The following is a 22,840-nucleotide window of genomic DNA, read 5'->3' on the forward strand; positions in this document are numbered from 1 at the left end:
AGAGAGAGAGAGAGAGAGAGAGAGAGAGAGAGAGAGAGAGAGAGAGAGAGAGTTAGTTATACTTTATTAAAGGGTATTCCCACCAAGCTAAAGAAATCTATAAATCTGCTTCTGCCATTGAAATCTAATTATCTGCCTTCCAGTGCAGGTCATCCCTTGATAATGGACTTCATTATGCAATTGTCAAATATTGTTCTCTTTTACATGCTTTTTGATTGATCATTCCTGTTGAGAGGAGTTCTGAACTGCAGCATGGAGAACTAAATAAAGAAGTAGATTGCACTTGTTATAAATGACAGATTAGCTGTAAACAAGCAACAGGAATACAAAATGTTAATGTGTTGGAAAATGAAGAGCAATTTATTTCCAGGAGTAAATTAGGGTTACTATATCCATATACATAAGCACCTGGCTTTTCTACCTTGCACATGATGGAGATTGTTGAAGTGCTCTGATCAAGGTTTGCACTCACAATGTATAGGTAGGTCACTGCTGCACTTTGTTAACCACTTAGACTGCACTGTCTTTTTGTATCTTCCCCTTCTCTTCTCATGGACAAGGATAGCAAGATATGCACCCAGTGCATGCCATAATTGCAAAGCAGTGTAAAAAGACACTGATGTGCAAAATACACAACTATCACAATAATGTTAAGCCATCCTCCTATCTCCTATTAGATAACAATAAAATGTAAAAAGATATAAATATAAAATCATATATATTTATATAAAAATGGCAAATACACATGGCAGCTACGACTAGTGGGCTTTTGCTGTTGTTTTTGTGCAATCAAAACATGGAATCGAGCTATGGTTATGGAAAATGTTACTTGCTTGTCACCTGACACATCTAGTTGACTTTCCCACTCTGATTTCAGGTTTAATACCGCAGAGCAAACTGTTTCAGTGTGTTTTTTTAATGGTTAGAGGTTTAGTCCTACATCTATCACTTGGTTCCTCTACCCTTCAGGGGAATGGATATCTCGTGTTATAAACATCCTGTTTAAAGCCTCCATGCCTTATATAACAAAAACTGATGGTGTTTTATAACTTCAGATACTCCATCTCAGAGGGTTCAGTTTATCCTGGGAACAGAAGATGACGATGAAGAACACATTCCACATGACTTATTTACAGAACTGGATGAAATCTGTTTGCGAGATGGCGATGATGCTGAGTGGCGGGAAATGGCCAGGTTAGTGTTACCTAATATATACTTCCATTAATTCAGCTTGAGAGGCCAGCCCTACATTTCCTATGTTTCAGCTTAGACTAGAGTTGACATTTGTGCTATGCTGCTTGGAAAAATCTCCTTCTTTGGCAAATCATAATGCCATTCCTCTATTTTCTGTTAATGCAGAAGTAAAGCTGTTAAAAAAGTCCTCCCAGGAGCTTTTAGCCATGATGTGCTAGTATGCACAGCATACTAGTAGATTATGAGAGACTTACCCACCAAAATGATCTCTTCCAGCTATGTACTTCTCCTTCACAGGCTATTACATCTTCTCCCTGGTCTTCCTTCGGGTTTCAAGTGTTCAGACGCTTGATTGGAAGACCCCGATGATGTAACTCCATGCACATGCACATGGGAGTTACTTCATCTCAGCATGCCAGGTTTGTGTGCTGAGCTGTGCATGCACGGCTCAGTGTATAGGAAAATAAGATTGCACAATAATAGAAATACGTTTTTATGGCAGTTTTTTTGTCACTGTAGAAACCTATAAAAGCTTGATGATATTTCTTCTGAGTCTAATTTGTTATTTATGCAAAGCTAAGCGCGAGTAACAAAGCTCTCCAGTCCTATTCTCTTTCCAGAATTAAACAGGTATTTTGTTACCTTTATTTACCTTTTATAAAAAAAGTTAGTGCCAGAAATCAGCTTAAGGTGAGTAAAGGTAATGTTCTCTGACGTGAATATGTTCAAAGAAAAATGTTTTCTTTGAACATATTCACATCACACTAAAAATAAATGCGCACTCCAAGCACATAGATCTGTTATCCAAAACCAGTTGTAATAATGTTGTGTTGGAGCAAATGTTGTTACTTTCTATATACTGATTCATAAATCTGAACTCCAGGCAGATATAAGAGAAACACATGAATACAGCTCTGTAATCAATGATATATAATTAAATATATTTTTTAAGTGCAAGATGTTTTATCCAACCAGTTCTTGTGCTGACAATTAACATGCTGATAGAAAGAAGGAAAGAGAGTGACAGAGACTCACTGTGCTTCTCCCTTTAATGTCCAGTCACAGGTAGGGGAGGGTCCAGGGTGACCTTGGCTCAGACAAAACTTGTGTTGAAAGATGCTGGCCAATAGAATGAGTGCATGCATTTAGTACACCACGTATGGTGTGAACTGGCCCTAAGTCTTAGGTCTTCAGTTGCCTCGAGTAAGTCAGGGGCCTCCTATAAGTCTTTGTACATTTAAAGATTCAAGTAACCTGCAAAAAAATGTTCTTGGATGTTAAGCCATTTTTCTTTACGTCCTAGTGTTGGTATTCTTGGGAATAAGATTTAAAATGAGAATTTGGGACTACAATTTGATAGTGGGCTCACAGCACAAACATGTCCATGTATGTAACTACCACTCTTTTTATGACCTCTCTTTTTACAAACATTTAAGAAGCTTATTTTAAATTAGGCACCTTGGTAGCTGGCAAAATGAAGCAAGGAAAACGTTTTATGCACTAATAGCATTGTTATGTCCCCACTATACGTTGCCCTGTGGCCTCTGTATAGCTGGGCATGCAGCTAAACCTTCCTATTCTGCAAAAACACCAGACTGAGTGAAATCTTGATGCTTTATTAACACAACAGGTTGGGTGAAACTAGTAAAAAAGAACACAGAAACATACAATCAGTATATAAAACATGCAAATATAGTGTCAGCTTACAGATATAGAAAGAAACATGTCCATTCATACCAGCATTGTTGCCTAAGAGGGATTTGGGCTCTTTCCCCCAGGCACAAGCTGTTGATGGCAGTGGGTTCCTCTTTCCTATTTCTAATATGGAGCATGAACTCCCAAGATACACTTGTTTCTTTCTATTTGAGATTTGAGCTGAAGGATGTTGGGAGTTTTTTTTTAATTATATGAAAATAGTTGTGAAGCTGCTGTAAATAGAGATGTTTTCTCTTCAGCTCCATCTTGTGGCCAATTTTGATATCGCAAGTAGGTAAGCCTATTCATTTCTACATGAAGGAGGCAGAACAAGTATATTGTCACTAGATCTTGATCACCTTTCACAGGTTAAAATTGATGAGTTGCTTGACACTTTGCCACTTGTGCGTTTTGTGAGCCAAAATAAAAGCTTTGATTACAGTTTTGCAAAAAATAAAATTATTTATACTGTATATATATTTGCAACACAAACCATACCTCTCTATTGCTATCTGCAGTAAGTTATTGTTTTGCATAACTTAAAAAAAGTTTCTTCTTTGAAACTATGGCAACTTAAAGCGTTCCTTGAACTGTACAGAAACTTCATGTCATGCTCATGTGATTGACTCATAGCATTTTTCAGCAGTGTTTCTCTTAATACAACACTAGGACTGCTCATGTGAATGTAGCAAGGAAATAAATGGAGTGCTTAGATTGTCTACCAGACATCAGGAAGTAACTGGTTGTGTTGAGGCTTACTATGAGTGTTTGTACCTGAGATAGAGTACCTTTTTCTCAACAACAGCGTGGATACACATTAAAGAGGAACTTTACCCATATCTTGAAAATAACAACAAAGGCACCTTTAGAAATGTTTAATAATGACAATCTACAAACACATACTTCTAGATAATTGCAGGTTTTTTTATTTTCTGCATACTTTATTTTTCTTTTCCTCTCCAGTTTTCTGACAGTGGGCATGTTAACTAAGGGCAGGTTACTAGATCTCCCTTTACTTCCTGGAAGTCTGGCACATGTGACCATGCACATCATCTCAGGGGAGGAAAATGCCTTTCCCTGAGATCCCATGAGATTACAGATGAGATTTCCCAGCAATGCTCTGCTGATGTGACCTTCCCAGGGTGCAGTGCCTGGGCTCGATTACATCACTTGTGCCAAAGTGGACCAGGAAGTGAAAAAGAAGTTGTAAGTAAAATAAAAATATGTTTAGCTAATGAATGTAAAATTATGATTTCATGTCAGCATGCAGAGCTGTAGGCTGATGTGATTTTTAGTCAAAGGGGGTAAAGGTCCATTTTAACTTGTATAATCAATAACTAATGCAATGCACTTTCAGCTGTATCAAGAATGTAATGCATTAAATTGTATCCACAAATGTAATGTATTCAGTTGGATTCAAGAATGCCATGTGTCAAATTGCATTTAGGAATGTAATGCATTCAGTTATATTCAAGAATGTAAGATATTCGGTAGAATTCAAGAATGTAATTTATTTTTCAAATTCTATTCAACATTGTAACGCATTCAGTTGTATAAGAATGTAATGTATTTGGTTGAATTCAGGAACGTAATGAAAATTCTAGCTTTCATGTATTCTAACCATTGGACAAAAAAAGCCTGACTGCAGTATATTTACCTCTTACCTTGAAATGGATTCTTGTTACATATTTTATAAGAAATATTCTATGTGAACAAATAAAAACATTATGGCTTATAGTGGAGTTCAGCAGTGGACTCAAGTGTGTTTGTGTCTTAATTTGTTAGGTGGTTGAAGTTTGAAGAAGACGTTGAGGATGGAGGTGAGCGATGGAGCAAGCCCTACGTTGCCACACTGTCACTTCACAGCTTGTTTGAGTTGAGAAGTTGTATTCTGCATGGTACTGTGCTGTTGGACATGAGGGCGAGCACCTTGGAAGAAATTGCAGGTATTGACTTATAATTGTTACATTTTCCTCATTCTTTATTGGGGTGCCATTATAGTTAAAGTATATGTTAATCCAAGCTCTAAGAAACAAACTAAGTATAGAACAACAGTAAACAGCAACATTTCTAAAACAAAATCTCCCAAAATATCAATTTTTTTAAGGTTTTTGTAGTGATCACATGATTGCTTCTTATTCATATGAAATTAAGCACCATTCCAAAGCCTTACACTCATTGGGTGAAATTTTCACTTTGGGATTCATCCAAGCTCTCTTTTCATGCAGTGAAAAAAGTCAGGTCACAAAAGTCTCAGTTTCCCAGTATCCCTTTGGTCTACAGCAATCAGTGCAGGATGATGTAACCTAGCAGTCTGGCAGCCATAAGTATCACAATGGAAGGGGTGCCAATACCATTGTTGCATTAAAAGCCAGCCAGCAAATGTTGTCACCTCAGAACAGAAAGCAGAATAACTACATAGATCACAAAGTAAAATTATATAACGTGCCAGGGCACACTTGCAGTTTAAGGTTGCATTAGCAGCAAACTTTTTCTTTTGAGTTTACATATGCTTTTTATAAGCACATAAGTAACAGTTAAGTTGGAGAGACTTGTATGTCATTAGAACATGACATACATGACAATGTGCCTGTACAGTCAAGATGACCTGGGCTAGATCTAGACAACAGCAGACAGGGATCAATAGGTGCAATGGCAACACAAAAGGCCCCTCCATTGTCTGGAGGTGAAACTAGCATTATCTTTTTTACTTTGGCTATAAAATAAATCTAAAATAAAATATATAAAGACACATATAATAAATATCTAACGTAAACCATTTGTTTCCTAGATTACTACTAATAATATAGGGTTGGGAGACCACTTATAAACAACCTTTCTTTTTAGACTATAGAGTATAACTATGTACTAAGTATAGCAATAGTTTCACTTCTATCTTGATGCTTGACAGCAGAACAAAGCCTAATGTGAATAGATGGGCCTCTACCCACAATAGGATATGCAAATTTTTTTTCCAGCATACCAGCTTTGTGTAATTTCTGAGCAAAACTATATATATTTATAAACATGATTGAAACACAATTATCTATTGGCTAGATATCATTTGCATAGATTTGTATACATTATTTAAAGTGGCCTAAAACATTTCAACAACAGTGCTGAAGTGCTGGTACTTATGGTTCTTGCAAGTACCTGTACGAAGCAGCCTACAAACATTAGACAGCAGGAGACCTAGCATGGACAATCCTGGCACAAAAAAAAGGTATTTCTATAAACATATTCTTCTTGGGTGAACTTGCATGTTTATTCTTGTGGAGGAAGGAGAATGAGGGAAAGGTTGCAGCTGTTGACCTGTCTTGCAGGAAACAAAAGTTATAAACTTCCCCCCAAACTGGCTATGCCAAAGTCATGGAAGAGCTTACTGACATATAAATGTTTCCCAATCTGAAGATTGGGCAAATGTTCTCTAATTTCTTTTGGCACCTATAGTCTCCAAATAAATTTTTGTGCCCTCTGGAGCGCGTTAAATCATAAATCCACGTTCAGTCATGGCATCTTGCCTTCTTTGAAATCATGATTAAGCTCTGCCCCTCCTTGTTCTAAAGCCTGTCCCATCATTTCGGAAAATGTTGAATAAAAAAGGTCTGGGGAGGTGTGCAGGGAGCGTGGGGAACGTAGGCAGTAGATTTGTATGAATTATGGAGTTAGGCTTTAAAGGACAATTCCATGTTTAGTAAATATTAGCTGCTCCACCTTTCAAGGAAAAAAAGGTAAACTGTTAAAGTGTAAACCTTAATAATAAACTTCTCTTTTTTGCTCCTATTTTGTTAATCTGTTTAATTAGTGCAAAAAATACCTATTAATCCTTCCAGAAATCCAGTGATCACAACTAACTGGGATCCCCTTCCTGTGCTGCACTGAAATCCCAAGCAGTGTTATCAGCCTTGCCCAGTTCACCCTTGAGGAAGTCTCTACAAAAGAGAGGAAATTACCCTCTTAAACATTTTTCACCACAACAGGTGTCCTTATCTCTTGTTCTGGTGGCAACCCTAAAATGTTAAATTTTCCATCACTTTCTGACTCAATGGTCACCAGAACAAATAGGTAAGTATACCTAGCTAGGACACCTAATAGAAAAATAGATACATCAATAATTTGATAGATAAATAAATCTATCTCTACTTCATCGAGAACTCGAAAAAAGTTTTGGGTATGCATGCACTTTAAAAATTCTAAATTTAACAAGGTATTTTAACTTGAGCAGGCTTTAAGTGCAGCAGGCCTGGATTTTCAGTTTGAATATTTCTTTTAAAAAAAAAGAATCTTGATTTTAAAACATCTGACTTTTTGGCAGAAGTCACAATGCATAGCACACTGCCTCATATTCATAATTAAAAGTTCATTTTGATTGCACTTGCATGTGGTGAAACCACATCAGGTTTTAAATGTGTCTTGGACATTGCACAATTATTCAAGGTTTTAATAAATGAGACATTATGAGTTTGCTGGAAGGGGATTAGCGGAATGAAACACGCAGTAGGCCGAGCCATTTTAAATAAAATCACTGAAAATTAACAAGCTTCCTAAATTAACCTTGGCAGTAGAACAACAGAGCGTTACATAATCAGTGTCCAGTTTCTGCTTATTTATTATTTTTACATGGTTCGGGATTTTAATCTCTATAACACTGATTAAAATAATAGTTAATGCAGGAAGCATTGCTTTAATTGAGGTTGTTTGTCTGTGCTGTGTACCAAATGAAAAATGTATTAATATACTAAGAGGGTCTATTTATATATTTTTAACAATGGATAGCTATTTTTAACTAGAGTTATATGTTCTTACGTTTAACCAGTCTTTATAATAGTTTGACCTCATTCCCTGCATAACATCAATAAAGTGTAACTCCCGACAAAACATTCTGTTTAGATTTGGATAAGGTAGGTAGGGTTTAAAGTGCATATGTGCCCACGGTATCGAGATCTAAGTATTTACAAATTCTTAACAAACATTTTTAAAACAGGTTATCCTTGACCTGTCTAGCTGCTTGTACTGTGAAATAATCCATTAGCAAATATTTTCATAGATCCTAACAAACACTATTAATTCAGTTTCAGTCTAACAGCTTAGAAACACCTGCTGCATACTTAAAGTAGAGTGCTGGCAGGCTGCCAAGGTTCTGGTGCAATAGAAGGTGAAAGGGAAAAAAAAATGATTTCTGTGCCACTGCTGTGAACTTTGAAGATGCATTTCTCCACAATAATTATAGCTTTGGAAGTAAATTGAGTTTGCTTTAAAACACTGTTATTTGTTAAAAATATGTTAATACATTATTGTCCACAGTCTAGGCACAGGTTCAGTTTGTCCCCATCAGGGGACATTTTATGCATTTCCTGTTTCCCGAGGTAAAGTATAAAGTAACTGTAAATCTACCCAAAACTAAGAAAAAACACAAACATTTATCAGTGTTCATTTTATACACCCAGCTTGTTTTTCTTTGCTTCAGATATGATTCTCGACCAACAAGTAGCTTCAGGACAACTAAGCGAGGACGTCCGTCACAGAGTTCATGAAGCTCTTCTGAAACAACACCATCACCAAAACCAAAAGAAGTTAAGTAACCGAATACCAATTGTGCGCTCATTTGCTGACATTGGCAAGAAACAGTCAGAGCCTCATTCCATGGACAAAAATGGTAAGCTCTTAGTTTTTCTTTACTGAATCTATATATTCAACTTTCTATGCTCAGGAGCATTCTACCGCTTGAAAGCTATATTATTTTGTTATTTCTGCCATGCTCAGAAACCTTTCAAAGTCAGTTTTTGCTAACCCTTTCAATTTTATACCTGTGCATTATCCATCATCTTAATTGAATTTAATTACCTTTTGTTTCTCCACTGAGTGATCTAAGCACACTCCTGTGGATCAATCTCAGACAAGCATTGCGATAGAGGGGTTGATGTATGGAGAAAGAGCATGAGAGAAGAAAAAGTCCACTCTACAAGGGAATTTTAATTTAGATTAGAGAAACTGTGCAGATTTCAATCATCTAGTCACATGCATATAAAATTCTGTTTTATTAATTTTCATGTGATTGGGTATTCTTTGCAAAGGGAATTGTTACCATATTTACTAAGCTAAGTGAAAATTCCACATAGTTGCCCATACTGTACATAATGGGGGGAATTCATCAAAGCTGGAGCAGACAGAATCTAGAGCAGTTGCCCAGGGCAACCAATCAGCTTCTCTCTTCAGTTTGTTCAGTTAAGATTTGAAAATGAAAGACAGAAGCTAATTGGTTGCCGTGCACAGTTGGCCCAGATTCTGTCTACTCCAGTTTTGAAAAATTCCCCTCAATAAGTCTGTAATGAGCATTAAAGTCGAATATAAATTAGCTTCCACATTTGACTGCATATTATACTGGAAATCTGTAGTGAAATAGATCAGAGACTTCACTGCTGACCATGTAACTTTGTGTCGTAAACCGATCAGGGCATGAACATATTTTGTTAGAACTATTGTTACCTGTAAAACAAGGCAGTAAATGCTCACTGTTGTCTGTGTTTTAATATAGGGTAGTATGAAGATTGTGGTATGTTTAGCTCCACTCCACAGACTCCACACTCTTAAAGCATTACTGTAGATTTTGTAAAGTTATCATTAAAATATAGTTCCCTCTTCCATCACGTCCTCCACTTACCTGTCCACGATCTAGAGTCTTCCATGTGGGGCTGTTAGGTGCCGTAGAGTTTCTACAAGAAAACTTGCAGCCAGGCTGCGTATGCACAATAGATTCCTCATTTATTCCAATGGGAATTCTGCCTTTTGGTCATCTACTGCATAGGCGTGCTCTGGCCGGGAGAGTTTCTGGTAAGAGACTTTGCGTCACACAGTGGGCCATGGTGGGGAGCGGTGGGGGGGTCGCAATTGTACTAAAAGTACAGTTATCTTTTAAATTCCAAGTTTACTTTTGCCTCTGTATGCCCACCTTCAGCACTCCAAACAAGGCAAGTAATAACCTGTTTCCACTCTTTGCTGTGTGGCCACTTGGTGCCACATAGCCTCTTCTTGAAAGTCTGCATTGTTGTCCCCTCCCCCAGTTGTCTATCACGATCTCAATTTCACTACATCCAACTGTGGTTGGAGATAGCTTAGCACTAGAGGGTGGAGCATAGTATTAGGAAGACGGAAAGCTACTTAATGGGGCAAATATATAAAGCAGTTACTTTGATATTCACCAAAAACTGCAGGTAAATCTTCCTGGTGCATGTGTTTTATATGACAGTGATTGATTTATTACAAGGTCGTGTAAATTAATGTGGAAATTCACCAGGCAAAATTGTTTGTAACCATAATACACTGCCTGATCTTTCAACTGTGGTCTTCAGGGTTAAAATGGCCAATAATGGGGGCTGTGTTATGTCTGAGCTCCCTGATTATGAAAGTGTGTGTTTCCAGCAGCCATTTGTCATTGTGTGTTGCTGTATTTATGGGATGCTTACAGTCTGTGTAGGGAGAGCTTGTTGCTATATGGTGCTATAATGTGCTATATCATGCTAATTTACTCTGAACTGCAGTGTAGTGAGCTTCATATTTTTTTTTGTACCCCCTTTGTTCGCACTTACAGAGACCCAACAGTGCTTTTTAGGACTACCCTTTTGTTGTTGTTTTTCTTTCTTTTATTTTATGTGTATCTATATTTTTTATTTTCCGCATTGTTAAAAATTAGGCATGGCGTTTCAGGGTTTATTGTTTGGGGGGCGTATAGCTTATTTTCTTTCACTAGAGCCTTTTATTATTTATTTTGGGGTCCTCAGCATACCCTTGTAACTGAAGCAGGCAAAGCTGACCTTTGTTTGTAGCAAGTCACCGCATACTTGTGTAGTAAAATAGTCTGCACCAAAGCACCACATATCTATTCCGCCTAATGCTATAGCTGTCATTAAATTTAGACAAAGTAAGAGGCAGAGGTCCTACACATAGAGGTAGTAGAGGGCGTGCAAGTTCTGCAGGACAAAGCAGTGGTTGGCCCTTTCCATCTAGAGGCACTGCATGTCTGCCTTTTCTTTCTCAGAGTAGACACACTATACATCCACAGCCCACACCATAACTTGCACAGTATGGCCTGGAGTGTCTGGCTTTCCTTGCAGCCAGTGTGTGGTCTCAGAGGGCCTTCAGTGCAACTGGAGGTTTTTTATGGAGTGATGAATCCACCTGTCTCCTGACAGTGTGGATTGGCTCACTGTCATAAAAAACAGCCTTGAATTGCCAATTACTTCAAAGGTCTTGCTGTTGCTTTTGAGGAAGGGAAAAGGGGGTAAGACATGTTCACTGTCAACTAGTCAATGACAGCAGAAGTTGTATTGTAGCAGCTAAGGGCCGAGTCAGCAGTGGTGTGTTAGTATCTGTAAACATTTACCAGCATTGTACAGGGTAATATAGTATGGGCTATGTAAATTTGGTGATATTTTGTGTGGGCTTGGGTCCTCTAATATTGCTATATCAGCATTTATTTTTAAAATTTCCACATGCACAACATTATTTTCCTGCTTTTTCCCCTTGCATATCATCTCTGATTTAGTGGATAAATTAGTCTAAGGATGACTTATTCAGTAGCAGTTTACAGCCATCTTACCTTTTTTCAACATGTGGGATCTCTACTTTCCTTTGACTGTGCTGTGTTTTACAAGTTGAGCTATAAAAAGGCAGCTAGATATTACTGCAGCACATACTGTCATAAGAGAGGCATACGTTAACTGAAAGATGTTTCAGCTCTTGTAGGTCATTGTTATCAAATATAGTATATGTTTGTAGGTGTAAAGTTATGTTGAGTCAGCTGCCTTGGCATTAGAATAGACAGGTATAGGTTTCTTGCCAGTGCTCAATTTCCAGACCCTTTTCAACTCTCCCTGGCTACCAAGGGGACCATTTGTTAAGTTTGTTGGACATTCTGGGACATGTTTGGAAAATGGTAAGGATGTTTTTCATTTCTAATTTTACATAAAAAACATACAGTCATGCAGTCAGCAAGTGAGGGTGGAATGTTCAAACTGACTATATTTTAAATACATTCTTACATTTTATGATTTATGATGAAGACTTTTAGCAGTCAGAGGTTTAAAGCTCACATCAAATTTGAGAGTGGGCATTTAATAAAAACTAGTTTTGTGTGGGGGTATCCTTCCTCCACATTTGGCTATAAACTATTGCTCTAGAAACACTGAAGGAGGGATGTACCTTATGTCATATCTGTTGCAATAATTGTTTTATATCAGCTGTTCAAAAACATTTTAAAGGTTTTTTTAATATATATTTCTAGATGGTCATTGGTAGACCAGCAGGGGCCTAGGATCACATTTCTTTCATAATCTTTGCATTGTCTCTGTTATCCATTTTAATGAAGGACAGTTATTCACCTGTTCTGGAGTCAGTTTAACAAAATTGGATTATGAATTTAGGAAGGTCTCTTCTACAAGGGAGTAACTAAAGATGTCAAAGATCTATTGGAAGCAACCAATACAATTTCAAAATAATTATTGAATCACAGAACAGTGGTACCTCGGTTCACAAACGCCTCTGTTCACGAACAATTCGGTTCACGACTAGGGATGGGCTTCGCGTTCGAGTCGAACCTATAGCTTTTTAACCGCGAATCGCGGTAAAAAAAACGTGCGACGGTCGTGCGCCAGACGCGCATATTACAATACGCCTAGGTGTGAATGGGGACATGTTCGAAAGTTCGAGTTAGAACCGAACACGGGGGTGTTCGGCTCATCCCTATTCGCGACTAGGAAGTTCGTCAGTACCCACAAAAAATATTGGTACTCATACTCAATACCGAAAAAACGGTTTCTGTGCATCCCTAATATATACCTATATATTAGTACTGCGGACTGACACTACATATAATAAATGTTTTAGGTGATGGCATCTACTGAGGAGATTAGCAGCAAGGAAGCTGCAGATGCACTCATCTGCAGGTCATCATGTTAAATCACACCATTATAATCATAGACGGTGGGCTGTTCTCTCTTAGGGCAGAGCGCTAATGTGCTAAAGCTAAAGAAAGATAATGAGTCATTAAAAAGAGAAAATATAGCAGGAATTTATAAGTGAAAAGAACACAGAGAATAACATTTCCTGATTAGTACTAGACATGTTTAGAATTTATTGTCTGGGTCAAGGATTCATATTTAGTGTTTTTATGTATTAAGAAATGCATGAGTAAGGCTTCTGTTTTGGACGTGTTGTAGTTTTTGTGAGATGTTCTTCCTAGACACGATGCTATGCCCTTGTTGATACAGTCTATTCTAGTAGATTTGAAGTTTTATTGACATTGCTTTAAGTTTGTACATTTTTAAATTGATGTTGTGTTCCTTTTTTTACTTTACATATACGATCTTTGTTTTACAAATAAACTCTGCATACATTACAAAGTATTTCCAGATGATTGTGGGTTATCTAAAGAAAAAAAACCACAACAGAGGCTGCCTTTAGGGGTTAGGGGTCTCTAAATCCTTACTTCCAGAAATCCCCTGCAATAGAAGACAGCAAATATTTTCTTCTTGTGCGGCCCATTTCTCCTTCCTCTGCTCCATTCCAGAGTTCAGAGGAAGGAGCTAGCGGGAGGGACAGGATTTAGAAACTTCTGGAAGTGTTGAATGCCAAAGTGTATTTATGAGGCTAGCTCACTGCAAAGGTAGGAAGGGAAATTGAGGGAAGGTAGGAGATATGGGCTGCCAGAGAAGTTTGTGCTGTGATCTGTTGCAGGGGATTGCTGGATCTAGACTTCTCGAGCCCTGACAAGGTCTGTTTAAGGAGCAGAAATGTACTGCTATCTTGAGCATAGTTTGTGGATTGGGCAGGCTTAACTTGACCTTTTAACTTAGTTTGTGGATTGGGCAGTTTTCTTTAGTCAGGTTCTTCTGTATCAATATTCATGAAGAAGAACAGTGTAAGCTTTGCCTGATACAAATTGATGATACATAACAAGGGAAAGGCAAGTGGATAAAATCCTAAAGGCTACATCACAAATTAAATCCAGTGGCATATTTTTTTTACTTAATTATTTGAAAGACAGCGATCAGTTTAGCTGGCGGTCTGATAGTGTATTTGTGCTAGAAAACAAAAGCACATGTGCCCACTCCTGTGCCTTCACCCTCATAGCTGTATATCTACAGTGAGGGATCATCTAAACCTTGGGCGCTGTGACTCTGACTGATAGTCTCACAAGATTTGGAGTGAAATTTGGTGATGTCGCAACAGTGCTGCTCACTGGTTTCCTTGGTGGAGAGGAGTCTGTACTTGAGAACCTGCAGTACACTGGCCTTCCTTCTTCTACATCATCCATTCTATGGAACTGTGCTTCCTTCACCTCCCATTTTGCTTATTGATCAATACCCTAACCATTAGTTATCAGATCCCCAGTCATCAGGGGGCCAGTACACAGGCAATACTGTGGTCTTTCCACCATTCTTTTTAAAGGTGGTACTTAGATATGACAAAGGATGTTGTAGTAGTTTAAGGCCAAGTAAAACATTGAAAAACAATGTAATTGATGTTTTCTTTGTTTGTAGTTGAGTTTCTCAGATTGCTTGCGGTGACATTTGTGCTATTTTTCTGATTTACAGTGAAATAATGCTCCTCATCCCTAAGATGATATGATAAATGTGTGTACAGGAGAAAAATAGTCTCTTGTGTGTAATGGGCAGATATTGTTTGACACTGAAGGTCCATAACGGTTTACTTGAGTAATGACTGTTTTCTTGTTATGGTTTTCGCTGTGTGCTTCTTAAAAGAACACTGTCATTAGAAAAAAAATTGTTTTTGATTACTGTATATTTATGTACTATTCGTTTTAGAAGAGTGTCAAGTAAATGTGAGTAAAGAGCCGCATCTGTAGTGGAAGTAGACTGCACAGGGACAATTTTGAAGCTTGCTATTGCTGTGCCATGTCCCATATACAGATTTTACAGGCATGGTGCCATTCTTCAACATATGTAAGATCTGTATATAGCCATGTGCCCAATGTTTAATTTTTTTGTACAGCTTCTGGTCAATGGCATTTTCTAGTCATCAGCCTCCTTTTGAAGCAGCCAGAACAGTAAACTACAATAGACTCTTTTTGGTTATTGTGGATTTCATATACAGGGGAGGACTGGCAGAGGGGCATAGGATATATTGGGCTGCTGGCCCTGAGTAGAGATGCTTCACAATTGAGAAATCGCTCAGTAGGACCCTTGTCAGTGATACATAGTGGGCATTTTATATCTACCTACTCCTTGTTCACATCTGTGATCCAGCATTTGGCAGACATAAGTCTTCTAGCACCAACTTCATTCTAAGTTGTGAGATCTGATCTCACCAAATGTCAAGGGCTGCAAAGGAAGATGTTACTGGAAGATCATGTGACAATGGGTGTCACAATAAACCATTTCCCTTAGGAACACAAGCCTCTCACCGTGCTCACAATAACTGTGGTGGCACCATGGCACAATTTCTATGGTAGACTTTCTTTAGCGCAAAAAAAAAGACAGTTCCCACCATGAAAGGGTCACTTGGTTATATTTACCCCACCCAATTCTAAAGGTGCCCAGGTTCCCCCTGACTGTGTTTTTTTAAAGAGACCCTGACACCAACTGCAAAAACAATTGCAGGTAAAAACACAGAAAAATCAAGTATTTTAAATGCTTACTTGCAGTTCTTTTACTTTATATCAATTAATTTGAATTCACATGCAGTGTGCCTTTAAGCTTGTTAAAATATGGAACTACTCTAGCCCTTTCCTCTTCTGGAAGTGTCTCATTACCCTCTGTACTAGGTCAGCTCCCCCACACTTCCCAAACATATAACCTTATGGGAATTTTTTTGTTAAAATAAATGATATGACATCAGGGTATATTTAATATAAAGAGGCACATTTATAACCTTATTTAAAATACCTTTATTTTCTATTATTATAATGTTGTGTTTGGGTAGAAATTAGAAAACAAAAGCAATTTTAATTAAACTTTTTAAGTTTAATTTTCTGTGTTCGCATAATTATTTTCCATAATGAATTTTACTTAAAACAAGAACTTAAATCTATAAAATTAATATCAATCATTCTCATAATCAAACATATCTAACATACAGTATTATCATGGAACTCATAGTCTTTTTGTGTTATTTTTCATGACTTCTCCTAGTGGCATGTCAAAGACACACAGTTTAGTCTATCAAATCCGGGACTTAAAGCTGAAGTGTGGCCAGGCCGTATACATTCAAATATTTACATATTCTTAAAGTGACACTAAACCCAGTAGTTAACTCTTAAAATGCATTCAATTACCTTAACTTTGAAAAAAAATAGCATATTTGTGCATCTCTCAGCTGTAGATCCTCAAATTATCTCTGAATTGGTGCGGACACTGTCGTTCCTTCTGGAGTGGTGGCTACTTTGCAACACACACAGGTACCAGGGGAAACAAACGTAGTCACCCTCCAGAAGGAAGGACAGCGTCAGCACCAATTCAGAGATGATTTGAGGATCTGAGCGCATAGTGGGCGCTTACTTACAACGTTAAGAACATGTAAATATTTGAATGCTCAACTTGGCCACAGTTCTACTTTAAGTTTTGGGTGGACGTGCTTGGGTTGTTTGGTAGTTTCAATCACTTCTTTTTTTATTTTAGTTTCCCTGACAGCAATTTTTTTCCTAAGCATAGAGGCCTATTATAGAAGTTCAAAAAGGGTGATGTTTATCTAGTGTAGTTTACATGACTTGAATATATTAATATTTGTAGATCCAGCTTGAGCAGATTGGCACCCTTTTGATCAATGTATTTATGGGATGTGATTCTTTTTCCTACTTAGAATCAGATGTTTAGGTACTGTACATGTGAGGGTATATGTTAAGGTACTGCATGTATTTTATCAGCCTATAAAGTTGCTCGCTAGAGAATCAGACACATCTGTACTGAATGACCCACAAATACTGCCCCATGGAAAGTGAGCTGATATAAACCTGTGTTCACATCCATTCATGTGCAGGAGGATTTGAAAAACGTACAGTAATTTAGGCCCAGTTTTGAGTCAGTTACTTGGCTTTATCTGAGTTCACCGCCTTTTACACTAAAGTAAATTAGGCCCATAATGTATACCTTCCAACAACTGAGACACTACATATATCCCTTTGATTCACCCATGTTTGCTCTATATAGATTCATTAGGAAATACTATGCAGAACTGGCAGTTCTGTACACTTTGTTCTATGGCTTCTGTAACTCCTCTGGTTTCAATATTAGGACTTAAAGATACAGTGTTACTTTACCCATTCTAGGTAAAGTGACAGGGTCTGTGTAAAGTCACTCCTTACCCACTGATACTCAGCTCTCACCAGCCAACACTGCATATCTTGGTGGCGGCTGCAATGGAAAAAAGAGCAACAGTGGATCACTGGAGACAGTTAGGGGGTGGGGAGTTACAGATACACTGTCATTTGGAAAAGTGACTTTCCAAAGTGTAACTGTGACAAGGCTAAGGACATGCATTATCTATATTCCTAATAATCAGCAAATGAGCTTTAAAACAAGACTTCACTGACATCTGTAGCTGTATGCACTGTAGAGCAATTGATCCTCAAAATTCACAGCTGAAACACAACCTCAGTGCTTCTTCAGTTCTTTTGTTGTGAAATTATAGAATAACTGACTTACAGTGCTTGCAGCAGCTACAGAGGTTAGCAAGGACTTATTATAAAGTAGACATGTGCACTGCCAAAAAATTCGTTTCGTTTCGTTTTAAATTCGGATTTGTGTTATTTCGTTTTTCAGGATTCGGGTGTGAAAGTCAATTCGGATTCGGAATTCGGATTCGGACGAAATTCGGTAGCGTTAGTACGAACGTTCGTTTCGTTTTCTGTTCTTATTCGTTTCTTATTCGTTTCTTATTCGTTTCGTTCGTTTGCAGCAAAAGTGACATTTGAGGGGGAAAAAATATTTTTCTCCTTCTCTAATGTCACTTTGCTCCAACGAACGAAACGAATAAGAAACGAATAAGAACAGAAAACGAAACGAACGTTCGTACGAACGCTACCGAATTTCAGAAATGGAAATTCGGATTCGTTTGCATTCGTTATGTCTGTAATTCGGAATTCGGATACATCCGAATGTCCGAATTTCCGAAAATTCGTCCGAATTTCGATTCGGAACGAAACGAATCGCACATGTCTATTATAAAGCTCATTTACTGCTTGTTAGGAATATGTAAATACTTGAATGTCCATATTGTGGCCATAGGTTTACTTAAAAGTGACACTTTACTTGGCCTATGTCTTTAAAGCCCAACTCCGGACACCATTACCTTAAGAGGTTTACAGCATCCAAACATTTCTGTTTCTCAGAAGCCAGGTGTTGCCATGCAGGCATACTTTTATGTCCTCCAAATCAGTTTGTTTACATGTCAGAATATTACAGCTCCTGCTGTACTTCCTGGCAGCTCTAGGTGTAAGTGTTGCAGGTCTGATAGACTCCAGTGCTGCAATCTCGTCTCTGCCCCCGTCTCCTTTTTACCATTCATACAATGGAGCCTGAAACCATGTGTTTTGTGAATGGTAAGGAGGGCAGAAGCAGAGTCCCGACCACAGTGCTGGCATCTATGAGACCAGCAGCTCTTACATTCACAGTGCCCAGGAAGTACATCCAACAAACCAACTGATTTGTAGGACATAGAAGTATGTGTACATGATGGTGACTGGCTTTTGTAGAACAGGAATATTTGGTCTCTGTAAACCTGTTAAGGTAACAATGCCTGTGGTTGGGCTTTAAGGTAATTAACCTAGCTGAACTGAAAATGAATTCTGTTACTTACATAGATACACATTAAAGGTGTTTATGCTTTTCTTGCCCGGGGCTCTACCTTGCATCCAACTATGTCAAATGTATCAAACGTCCTTGTATCAGATGCGGATCACATGATCAAATGTCTTTGGGTACTTTTTACTCAGGGCCTTTATAGGTTCATGCTGAATGTTTTGTCATTCATCGTTATCCTTCTTTATTTTACTGTGTCTTTGTTGTGTGTGTCTCTAACAGGCTCATCATCTCATCTCTGTTCCTCCCTCATCTTCCTCCCTTGGCCTCTGTTAAAGTTCGTTGAAGTTTTTGAGGTAGTGTAAAAAATAAGAGCTTGGATTCTAGAAACATGTTTCTCTATGTGTATATTAGCTTACTATTAGTGTTTGTTAGGTTATTGCATGTCACTAACATGATCAATACACTGTTATCCAGGAGCAGATTGGTTTTAACCATCCCATTCAAATAGACCATTATTAAAAGACTGTGCCTGTCAAGGTAGGGGATATAACTATTGATTACTCTATAGCTTATCTGTAATAGTGTTTCAATTATGGGTGTGAATGCTGAATTGTTTTGCTATATCCAATATCAGCTCTTGAATATTGAAGTCACAGTGTAATGTAGTAAGTCAACAGCCTGTAATCATTAGAGCGTATCTAACCCCCCAAAAAAATATGTAATATATTTCATTTGGTAATCCTTAAATGTGGTGGTTGCATTATTTTTTCACTTTTTTTTCACCTGGTAATCCTGTCAGTAAGCCTGTTATTTTTCATCCTCCTTAAACAAAACAAAAGCTGTCCAGCAAAAGTGGCAGATAGAGGGTTGAAACAAACCATTTAACATTGACAGGGGACCCACAATGGTTAGCTTTTCATGATTTATGTAAAATCTTTATCCCAAAAGGGAAAAACACTTTACTTCATAGAGTGGAGCCACCCTAAGACTGGATGTGTATTACTGGCCGCATCACCAGTGAAAATAAAGGAAAAAAAAGCCAAAAATAACAAAACTATTGCAGCCACCACATTTAAGGATTGGTAAGCTGCAATATAAGTTAAGTTTTTGCTTTTGGGTTTAGATAAATTTTAATATTGATGGCGATAATGAAAACACTAATAGCAATACTAATATTTATCATGTTCTGTGCTTATTCTTTCTTTATTTAAAAACCAACCAACCTGCTCCTAAGCTAATCTTTGTTTGTATTCCTAACTGTCTACCATATGTCATCATGTCATACTGTAACAAGGACTGTAATAAGGACAGGTTCTACTGGTACTGGCAGTGGTAAACCACACATGAGACAGGGTCACCCAGGATCAGTCCAAGCAATTTTATACTCTGCACTTTTATTTAGCAAGACATCAAACAAACAGTTTTAGTGTAGAAGGGCTTTATACAGCAAGTTCATTGCAGAAACAAGCAAAACAGCTGCTCATCCAAGCCACCAACTCAAGTAACTTCCTGAATAACAAGATCCCCCTAATGGGTTCCCAAAAAGAAACAGGCCCCTTGTGCATTTTTAGTGTTCTGTGAGCAGTCAGACTTTTCACACAGCAACAAGATCCCACAGCAGATAGAGTGAGATAGTTTTTTCCATGACCACCAGATCGTTTGAATATATAAAGGCCTGTGGACAGCCGTAACTAATAACAAGGAATGGCTACCAGGTAAGATTTGGAGCGTAGGGATAGAGGCTTTATCCCACCCAAAGCTCTACAAAGATCTGAGTAAACAAAAGATGTTTTCTCCAAATTGCCATAAACCCTGAAGCAACTTGTAATGTGTATATGAGGAACCAAGGTGACACATATACACAGTCCACAGTCCAGCCAGCAAGTGCCTCATATACCTTCCCCTCTGCGTCGACCTGTGAGAGAGAACACATTTTGCCAACATGCAGTGATCACTAAGCAGTCCTTCAGCATTCCCTTACTGGATCATTGGCCTGTGTTCTACATAATCTGCATATTCTATAAAAAAATGTAAAATTTTGCAGAGCCAGAAACCATCAAGTTCCCTTTGTTCCAAGTCATCTACTGTGGTAGAGAATGGTCTGTAATCAATCAGAACTGTCTGCCAAAAAGATAACACGTGAGTGACTTTATTTTCCACCTTATGGCCAACCACTCACTTTCTACTATCAAATAGTTCCTCTCTGCAGGGGATGGTTTTAAGCTGAGGTATGCCACTGGCTGTTATTCCTGCTTAATTTCCTGGAACAAGACTGCTCCCAGGCCAACATCAGAGGCATGTGTTTGTACAAGAAATTCGTTGGAGCGGTTAAAACTGGCCACTTACACAATACTGCCTTCAGCTCTTCAAAAGCTTTCTCTGCTTCTTCATTCCATTGCACCATGTTGGATTTGCTCCCTCTGGTGAGATCAGGTAGAGATGCTACAGTAGAAAAGTTAAGGACAAATCTCCGGTAGTATATGACAGTCCCTAGAAAGACTCTGACCTTATTTTTGACACGGGCTGGGACCAACTTTTAATTAATTGTTAATCCCTTTGACAGAATGGAACAGTTAATGTTGATATATTCCTGTTTCCAGGGGTTAATGGCTTGGCGGGCAGATCCCAGCTCATCCACACTCTTGGGATTTGTATGCGTAATGCACCACTTTAATTTAACAGGCAAGGCTCTGATGTTACAGTTGCAAACCACGCCCTCCACAATCTGAGAAGGCTTGAGCACCTCCCGTTGCAACTACTTGTTTATAAAATGGAACAAATTGTACATCTAGGATCACATAGGCTTTCCATGGTTTTATTCCCATGTGAATACACGCTGCCTTTTAACTGCCATGGTAACCCTGAGTCTGGCTAGGATTTCACCTTTGAGTTTAGGATAGTGCTTGGCACCCTGAGATTGTAAGTCAAATTAGGCCATTTGGGACTTCCCCATTGAAAGGGTGAGTCTCTTTTCTCCTCAGGTAGCTCCTCCTTTAATTAGGCAACTCTCTCAAAGATGCCAAGGTAGTCTTCAACATCATCCTCCTGCTACAATTTCCATAAAGGGCTTTGTACCAATTATCAAGTCAGCTCCTGCACCACTATCTGGCTGTCTGTAAGGGCTTGTATATGCTGCTGTAGAGACAGGTTAATTTGCTGCTGTGCCTTTAAGGAGGCCTGGTGGGCTACTGTCAGCTGTCATATCTGCTGGGCGGTTGAGCGGTTCGCCTCTTGCTGGTTTGAAGCTGTTTTACAAGCTCCTCCATTTTGTTTAACAATAGGGGGACAGGCTCAACTGGTATTGGCTACAGTGAACCAGGCGTGAGACTGGAACACCCAGGAACAGTCCAAGCAAGTTTGTCCTGCACTTTTATTCAGCAAAGCAGCAACAGTTTCAGTGCAGAAGGGCTTTGTACAGCAAGTGCAAACATAAAACAAAGCGTCTGCTTGTCTGAGCCAAACTATGTTCAGGTCAGTTTCTGACTAACAGGGCACCCCCAAATGGGTTCACCAAAAGAAACATGCAGCCCTTTTACCTTTTTAGGGTTCTGTCAGCAGTCAGCCTTCTCCTACATCGGGAGGCTCCCACAGCAGAGAATATGAGACTTGAGCATTAGCCAGCTCACAATTGTAAAGTCTTGACAGCTGTGATCAATAATACATTCTTGCTACCAGGCAGGATGTGGACCTAAGGATGGAGGTTTTTTCCCACCCAAATCCATACATGACCCAGAGCAGAAACCTTTAAGATCTGAACAAAGCTTATTTTCTTTACATCATCATAAACCGTGGACCCCCTGACAATGTGTATGTGAGAAACCTAGCCGACACATACACTCTGCCCACAATCCTTCCAGCCTCACAACCTGAATCACGCTTGTGTAACCTGTAGATCATACCCCCAAGTGCAGCCAGGAGATCTGTTTATGGGTCAGTGTCATGCCTTGTTTTCCGTTTTCAAACTTCATTTTGGTTTCCCAAAACAATTGCAAAACTGAAGTTTGAGGTTCCAGGTAAAAGACTCACCAACACTTTGATGTGCTTTGGTTTATAATATTATCAATACCCACCTAATGTCCAAACTATGCTTTTAATGTTGTAATGAATGGGTAAACAAAAACATGCATTATAAAAAGGAAGTCAAAGCCATACTACCCATGGCCATCAGTCAAGTCATAGTTCTTGCTGCTTCTGTT

General features: G+C 38.5%; 1 protein-coding gene across 1 annotated transcript in view; it reads left to right on the forward strand.

The window, feature by feature from the left end:
• The window catches only part of SLC4A10 (solute carrier family 4 member 10), a 120,217-nt gene that overhangs the window by 39,019 nt on the left and 58,358 nt on the right, over positions 1–22,840 (forward strand). The window contains exons 4-6 of the mRNA XM_018556695.1: positions 1,056–1,194; positions 4,675–4,835; positions 8,357–8,545. Coding sequence (XP_018412197.1) covers positions 1,056–1,194; positions 4,675–4,835; positions 8,357–8,545 — 489 coding nt within the window. The remainder of the gene's footprint in view (positions 1–1,055; positions 1,195–4,674; positions 4,836–8,356; positions 8,546–22,840) is intronic.

Source organism: Nanorana parkeri, unplaced genomic scaffold, assembly GCF_000935625.1.
Source record: "Nanorana parkeri isolate BGI_ZX_2015 unplaced genomic scaffold, ASM93562v1 scaffold247, whole genome shotgun sequence".
NCBI classification, from domain to species: Eukaryota; Metazoa; Chordata; class Amphibia; order Anura; family Dicroglossidae; genus Nanorana; species Nanorana parkeri.